Genomic DNA, 7945 nt, shown 5'->3' with positions numbered 1-7945 from the left:
CGAGGACGCCCCGGGGTCATCCCCGGCTCCGAGGGGGTGCGAAGTGAGCAGCGACCGCGGGCTCGCAGCTTTTGTCTCCAAACTCGGCTCCTGCCCCAGAGGGTCTCCGGGAGGATGTGAAGCCTCCAGCACCTCAGCCGGGGTGAGACTCCGGCCAGGGAAGCCCCTGAAGGATTGGATTTCTTCCAGCAAATGCCCTCCTGTAATGTGACTACAGAAGGGCTTGTCAGCTGCATCTCTCACGGCAGGGAGACGGTGACAGGGATGGAGGTGGCTGTGATGGCAGCAGGGAGCCAGGATTAGAGGAGCACCTTGGAGCACCAAGAGCAAGGCCCTGTGCGAGGCACCAGCACCATGTTCAGCCGCTCGGGATACCAAGCCCTTCCCTTGGGGGACTTTGACCGCTTCCAGCAGTCCAGCATTGGGTTCTACGGTGCCCAGAAGGGCTTTTTCTGCTTCAGAGACAAGCAAGACCCACTGGGACCAGCTGGGAATGCCATAGGTGAGCCCCAAGCCCCTAGGATGGCTGGGAATACCACAGGTGACTCCCACACCTAGAGGGGAGTTGCTGCCTCCCTCCCTATTGCCCCCGGTGCTGTAGGGTGTGGCACTGGCTGGGTGTCCCCCACACTGCTGGCAGCCCTGGGTGCAGGGTGCAGGGAGGGGAGAGGCTTGGATGGGGGTTCACGGGCAGGGCAGGGGAGTTTGGAGCAGGTACATCCCCCTTTCACCTTTCTTGCAGACACCTCCCAGGGTTGGCTGTCCTGGATCTGCCATGGGATTATCACCTCCTTGGTTTTCTTGCTGATGGTTGTCACCTTCCCTATCTCAGGGTGGTTCACCTTGAAGGTAAGTGAGGAAAGCAGGTGAGGAGTGGCATGACAACCAACCTCCATAAGGGGACAGTTACAAGCTGCCCCTGGTCCTGGCGTTGCAGGATCCAGGGTTTTGCTCCTGCCCTGGTCTAAACTTTCCCGTTCCAGGTCGTGCCCGCCTACGAGCGAATGATCATCTTCCGCCTGGGCCGCATCCAGGCACCTCAGGGGCCCGGCATGGTCCTGCTGCTGCCCTTCATCGACCACTGGCAGCGGGTGGATTTGAGGACGAGGGCCTTCAACGTGCCCCCCTGCAAGGTGACTGCCATCCCTCAGGGTGGGATGGAGAAGTAGCTCTCAAATTCCCAGAGCAGGTGGATTTTGGGATGGTCTGACCCTTGGTGACCCAGCTTTCAGCTCCTCCTGGCAAGGCCAGGGACATTGTAGCTGGTGCTGTGTAGTCAGTCAGTCAGTGTAGTCAGTCCTCACCTGCCTGAGGTCAAAAAGCTCCTCTTGCCTTGTTCAGAGGGTGTTCCTGGCTGGAGACATCCCAAAACCATCAGTCCCTACCCTTCCCAGATGTCTTTAAATAACAGCCCATGCTGGAAACTGTCCTCACCATCCAAGCTAGCCGAAAATTAATTATTTGGATTGGTTTTGTTTCCAATAATCCTCTTAACAAAGACATCTAGGAATGCCTTTGCTCCCAGGATCTACACACAAGGGTTGGGCCGTGGGGCGGAGAGCGGCAGAGATCCTGACTCCTTTCTGCCCCAGGTGACCTCCAAGGATGGGGCAATCATCTCCATGGGTGCCGACGTCCAATTCCGGGTGTGGGACCCCGTGTTGTCCGTCATGATGGTGAAGGACCTCATTGCGGCCACCCGGATGACAGCACAGAACGCCATGACCAAGACCCTGATGAAGAAGAGCCTCCGTGAGATCCAGGTGGAGAAGCTGAGGATCGGGGAGCAGCTGCTGGTGAGGACTACCTCAGAGCCCCCCAGGACACCCAAACCCTTGGGATCGTGGTGCTGAAGTGACAGTAAGGAAAAGATGGAGCTGCTGAAAGTCTTACCTGGCCACAGACCTGGACAAGGAAGGGAGCTGGGAAAATGTGGTGATTAGCAGGGAGCAGATATTTTCAGATCTCCAGAGTTCTGTGGCTGATCTCTAAGGGCTTTGGGTGCACAGAAAGGCTGACGTGTTGTGATTTGACCTCCTTATCTCCATCAGGAAAATGTCTGGAGGGAGACTGGAAAGGGCTTTGGGTGAGAGAAGAAGGACAAGGTAGTGACAGAGGGGCAGTGAGTCCTGCCTGCAGTCAGCCTGGGTCAGGCCAAGATCTTGTGGGTTCAATGTCTATAAGGGCTGATGTAAAAAGAGGCTGGGGGATACCTCTGGGGTCCCTAGGGTGGTTTGGAGGCCAGAGATACTGCCTGGTGGAGCACCATGCCAGGATGTGTTGCCCAAGAGGGAGCAAGGAAAAGGACCATGGAAAGAGGAACAAGACAGAGCTGTCTCCCCTGTCCCAGCCTCCTCCAAGCTGGGAGAGCAACTGGGGGAGGAGGGTTTGGATGTGAGAGCTGACAGCTTGGAGGAGAAGGAGGACTACTGAGCCTGGTGTAACACCCCACTGGTGGGCAGCAGCAGCACAAGCTATAGGATGGCAATGGTGGGAGGTGCCATGGTGGGGAGGTGGTCTCCATGGCCATATCCAGCTCTGCCTAGGCTGTCAAAGCTGTCAACACCTCTCCCTTTCTTCCCAGCTGGAGATTAACGACATGACCAAGTCGTGGGGCCTGGAGGTGGACCGGGTGGAGCTGAGCATGGAGGCTGGGCTGCAGCCACCCCGGGAGAACCTGGCGGGGCCTGCAGCCCCCGGGCCACCAGTGCCAGGGCTGGGAGGTGCTGATGGCCACCATTCAGCAAGCTGGCTGGTCCCATTTTCTTGCGGCCAGCACCCTGGCCCTGGCCGGCGGCGGGACCGGCGCTCCAGAGGCAGGTAACCAACCCTGGGTCACTGCTCCTCTGCTGGGTCATGTCCCTCCTGCCAGGTGACCTTTGTGTCCATTGGCTATCTGACAGAGGAGTCAAAGTCTGGGAGATGTCATGCTCCTACGAGCACAGCACAGACAGGCTGGTAGCAGGGAGGAGAGCTGCGGGCACAGCTCCATACAGCACATGGCACAGAACCACCATTCCAACAAGACATTGGAGAAGGGACTGGGAAGGGCAGAAGCAGATCTGCAGGAGCCCTGGGCTCAAGACCAATTCATATCTCAGCATTTCCACGAGGCAAAATCGAGCCTGAGTTTCCCAAGAGTCATGTGGATTTTTTTCCAGAAACCCTGCACCGATTGGTGCCCCATTAACTTTTCAGGGATAATTTTCCTCGCCCTGTTAGCCAGGGAAGAGTAACCCATGGCAGACAGTGGAGCAGGAACTGGCAAGACCAGTTGCCCTCTTCTTGCTTAGCTGAAGACTTTCTGGATAAGGTGGTTTCTTTCCTCTGGAGACCTTTTCTGGTGGGTCTGGCTCACCACACAAATGTGTCCCCTAATCTGTGCCGTTGTCCCCAGCAGACAGTGTGGAGATGGTGAACGAGGTGGAGCCTCCCACCACTCCCCTCCTTGCCCAGAGGAAGCCCAGCGCAGACGAGCTGCTCTCAGCAGTGGAGTCTGTCCTCTCTGAGGCCCTGGTCAGCCAGGTGGGAGCATCCTACCAGGTCAACATCGCCCTGTCCAGTGGCACCTGGAGCACCTACTTCATAGACCTCTCCTCAGGTCAGCACTCTTTGGGGTTGTTGTGTTGGAGCTGTGAGGGTGTGTTTTGCTCTTGTGCCCCCTTTGCATGCTGTGAACCCCACCAAGCTCGGTGGTCAGAGGTCCCAAACCAAACCCCTTTGGTACCTCCATGAAAGCCACCTCGGGACCCATCAGGTGAGCAACATAATTTGGTGACCATGACCTTGAATCCACGCTCCCTGGCAGTCCAAAGTATCATTTGTTCTGGGTTAAAACCATGAATTTTCTTTGATAAATAGAGTATTGATGGAAAATTGACAGCAAGGTCTCGTGGCTGGCCTGGAGACCTCAGGAGTTGTTGACTCTCATAGGACACCAGCACAAGGGGGTAGTGATGGAGGGCCCCTGCCATGCTGGAGGATGTTCTTCCAGCACCCTAATACATCCCCACATGGTTGCCTGTGGTTTTCTTGGTGGTTATGGCAAAAGCAGGACGGGGCTTGGAGGTGGACCACTGTAAAGGGTATTGGTGGAGCAACACAAGAGAAATTCATCTCCATGAGGTGTAAGGACTCCTGTCTCCAAAGTCTCCCTGCCAGGAGGAGGCCCATCTGTCATCTGGCCCATCTCAAATCTCATGAAATGTGTGTGGGGGAAACACCAGCTGGATCAAGGCTGGATCCTGAACCCACTGTTTCTCCCTCTCCCACCCACCGTGTCCTACAGGCAGCGGGCGGATTTGCCGCGGCGTGCCCGAGGGCGTTCCTGATGTCACCCTGCAAGTGTCGGAGAAGGACCTTCAGGACCTCTTTCTGGGTGACCTGCGCCCCCTGAGTGCCTACATGAGCGGGAGGCTGCAGGTGACAGGTGACCTGCACCTGGCCCTGAAGCTGGAGGAGCTCGTCAAGGCGATGAAGCAGCGTTGATAGAGCGTGTGCGTGGGCGCGTGTCCGTGTGCTTGTGTCTCTGTCCGTGTGCCGAGGCGTGGGGACATTTGGGAGGACCGTGCTGTGTGGTGGGGGGCCTTGCCATGCTGGAGCTCCTGCTGCCCTTCCTGTGGAGGCTGTGGGAGTTGGGTGAACATCGGAGCAGGGAAACTGAGGCTGAGCTCCACTGCCCGTCCTTGTCCTTGGCTTTCCCTCTGTTCTTCGTCCCCTGCTTACAACATTACAGGAACCAGCTGGCACCTCACCGTGTGCCAGTTTGCTTCCAGTTTCATAGAATCACAAACTGGTTTGGGTGGGAAGACCTTAAAGTTCCACCCCCTGCCATGGGCAGGGGACATCTTCCACTAGAGCAGGTTGCCCCAAGCCCCATCCAACCTGGCCTTGATCTCCTGGGCCAATGTGCCACCAGGGCACAGACTGATGTCCTGGTGTCCCCACAACCTGGTGCATGGCCAGGGATCTCACTGGAAGGGGCGTGAGCTGAGCAGTTGTGTGGAGGAGAGCTTGGGGACGCTGTGGCCGAGGACAGGAGCCATGGGATGGGGTGGGCAGCCAAAACGGGCCACGAGGGCTGGCTGGACCAGGCTGGGATGCCACCAGCAGGCTGGAACTGGGATCCAGTGTGGCACCACTGATGGGATAACGGCACTTACGGGGAAGTGGCAGAGGTGGCAATTTGGGGGATGACCTGCCTTCCCCACACAGCGGTTTGTAATTAGTGATTGCGCTAATTTGTGCTTCAAGATCCTTTTGCGTGTGTGCTGTGAGGTGTGTCCACAGGGGGCGGGGACTGGATATAGGCATATAGAGATATTTATTTATTTTGTAAGCTTCCTTTCTATCCACTCTCGATGGACAATAAACCTGGTGTGCAGCCTTGGGCAGTGCTGGGCTCGTGAATTCTGCAGGCAGATGTGGCTGCACCCCCCGTGCCTCAGTTTCCCCCAAGGCAGAGACCAGAGCATGGGAGGAGCTGCCAGTCAAGGAGGCTCAATTGTGATGAACACATGAAGGCCTGGAACGGTGAGGAAGAGCTGGCAGGATGCTGTGTGGCCTCTTGGGGGATGCTCAGCTCCCTAACAGCACCCAACACCCCAGGGGTTAAAATGTCTCAGAGCTCCAGGCAGCTTTATCAGCTCCAGGATGTTCTGCTGGACCACTGGGACAAACCTGAGTGGTCTTGCTGTCCTGTCCCATCCATGCAAGGGGCTCCTTGCCAGAGGATGGGACAGGGGGAAAGAGAATTAACATGTTTCCAAAACTGAAATGTTTGGAACTGAAATGTTTCACAGCTGCAACCAGACTAAACCACCTGTTAAACATCTTCTTCAAAGCCTGGGGCTGGGTGGCTCTGGCCTGGGCCAGGCTTTGGGGATCCTCAGGGCATCAAAAGACCCCAGAGGAGTTGACAGTAGTGTCCTGCCATGCCCTCTGCCTTTGGGTGTGCCAGGAGAGGTGAACCCCAAGTACTCCTGATGGCTCCCCCTTTGTAGTGGTCCACTCTTTGTGGCAGTCCCCCTTCTGTGGTGGTCCCCCAGTCATGGTGGTCCCCTGTTTGTGGTGGTCCCCTTTCATGATGGTCCCCATGGTGCAGACGGCTGGGGGTACCGATGCCCTGCACGAAGGAGCAAAGGAATACAGGACAAAGGGATGTGGAAATCCTCTCCAAGGTGGAGGGACAGCCCCCGAGCTCCCTCAGGGCCTGCAAAGGGCACCGAAAACGCCTTTGGCAGTGCCCGTCTGAAGCACAGCAGGGACGGGGACGCTGCTACACATTTCTGGGGGTGCTTCTCCTTGGGGGAGAAGCCTTTTGGCGGGGATCTTGGGTTTTCCTCCCTCCCGGATGGCCGGGAAGGGCTGAGCCGGCTGTGAAGCGTTTTCCGGGCGGGAAGCGGGGCTGTGAGCGGGCTCGCTGAGGCTCCGCCGCCCAGGCACGGAGGAGGAGTTATTCCCGGAGCCGCAGAAACCGAAAGTACAGGCGGGGCGGAGGCAGGGATCCGTCTCTTCCCGCCCGCCATTTCCCGTCCCGGCTCCCGAGCCCCGGTCGGTCCAGGGGGGATGCGGGAGGGATGCGGGCGGGACGCCGAGGGGGCTCCGGCCGCGTGAGGGGACCAGAGGTGTCCAGGACACCAAAAAGTCCCTTGTCCCAGGGCGTGGGGATGGGGATGAGAGTTTGGGGTGTTTCTCCGCTTCCCGGTTTGGTGGGTGGTGGGGAGGATAGGACCGGTCCTCAGTCCAGCCCCCCCCGGCCCCGTGAGAGAGGGTAAGTTTCGGGGCCCAGAGGGAATGGCTGAAGGGAGGGGGTGGGGGTGTCTGAGACGATGGTCCCCACCTCTACCAGGGTGTCATTCAGGGATCTTTAGCTATTTCCTCCGTGCCCCCACCCTTCGATCTGCCCCTCCTCAGTCCTCCCCAGCCCCATAGCTGGGGGAATGTTTCCTCTTTGCTAGAGGGAGAGGAAGGGCTCAGCAGGGCCCTGTCCATCCAACCTCATCCCAGTGCACGGGACAAACTCTGTCCTGGGCATCACTGGTGGGAAGTGGTTACTCACTGGTTGCTCCAAGAAGGGGGTTTGGGTCACCTCTACCCCCAAGATGAGGTTTCAGAAGTTCTTAAAAACACTCCTCAGTGCTTATTCCTCACCCTCTCCCTCTCTCTCTCCCCAAGCTCCTAGAAGATGACTTTCAGTTCCTCCTTTGCGAGGGCTGCCAGCAGGAATCGCCCAACCTCAAGCTCCTCACCTGCCTCCACACCTTGTGCCTGGGTTGCCTGAGCAAGAACGAGCCTGTTGGGCAGTGCCCCGTGTGCTGCACGGCCATCCCGCAGGCCGATGGCATTCCTGCTGTGGACAACCTGCTCTTCACCAACCTGCAGGCCCGGCTGAGGGTCTACAAGCAGATGGTTGATGGAGTTGACTTGTTTTGCGACAACTGCAGGAAATCTGGGGAGTTCTGGTGCTCCGAGTGCTTCGAGTTCCTCTGCACCAAGTGCTTCGAGGCCCATCAGCGCTACCTGAGGTGGGAGAGCCACAGAGCCAAGAGGGTGATGGACGTCAGGGCAGGGTCTGCAAATGACTTCCTGCAGGGAATCAGGAGGACAGGTAGCTTGTCCTGCTCCAAACCAGACCACAGGAGCCAGCCTGTGAGGTAGGTCTGAGAAGGCTTGTCCTCATCTGAGTGGGTTCTTGTCATCTCTTTGGGTCCCATGATGGGATCCCCAGAGGGTGATTGAGCATTGGAACAGGCTCCCCAGGGCAGTGGTCACAGCCCCAAGGCTGCCAGAGCTCAAGGAGCGCTTGGACAATGCTCTCAGGGACATGGTGGGATTGTTGGGGTGTCCTGCACAGGGCCTGGAGTTGCACTTTGATGATCCTTGTGGGTCCCTTCCATGAGTCTGTGTGCTATGGGCTTGTCAGGAGCCCGGGAGGAGGGAGGGC

At 57.8% G+C, this 7945-nt stretch overlaps 2 protein-coding genes across 2 annotated transcripts; both read left to right on the top strand.

Annotated features, from left to right (window-relative positions):
• Positions 1-73: 73 nt before the first annotated feature.
• Positions 74-5391, top strand: LOC103766750 (stomatin-like protein 1). Its single transcript, XM_018081535.2, is given in 8 exon segments — positions 74-502; positions 743-849; positions 984-1133; positions 1593-1796; positions 2585-2734; positions 2736-2820; positions 3401-3601; positions 4289-5391. Coding segments are annotated over 8 exon segments (1245 nt in total). The 5' UTR covers positions 74-354; the 3' UTR covers positions 4489-5391.
• A 703-nt stretch (positions 5392-6094) lies between these two features.
• LOC103766748 (protein PML-like) lies at positions 6095-7655 on the top strand (the record flags this gene model as incomplete). The annotated part of the gene is made up of 2 exons (XM_029958789.1): positions 6095-6113; positions 7139-7655. Coding segments are annotated over exons 1-2 (536 nt in total), but the record flags the coding sequence as incomplete, so codon positions are not given.
• Positions 7656-7945: the final 290 nt, after the last annotated feature.

This window comes from Manacus vitellinus, unplaced genomic scaffold, assembly GCF_001715985.3.
Source record: "Manacus vitellinus isolate BGI_N305 unplaced genomic scaffold, ASM171598v3 ctg7180002434373_pilon, whole genome shotgun sequence".
Classification (NCBI taxonomy): domain Eukaryota; kingdom Metazoa; phylum Chordata; class Aves; order Passeriformes; family Pipridae; genus Manacus; species Manacus vitellinus.
This window is presented reverse-complemented; position numbering and strand designations above follow the sequence as displayed.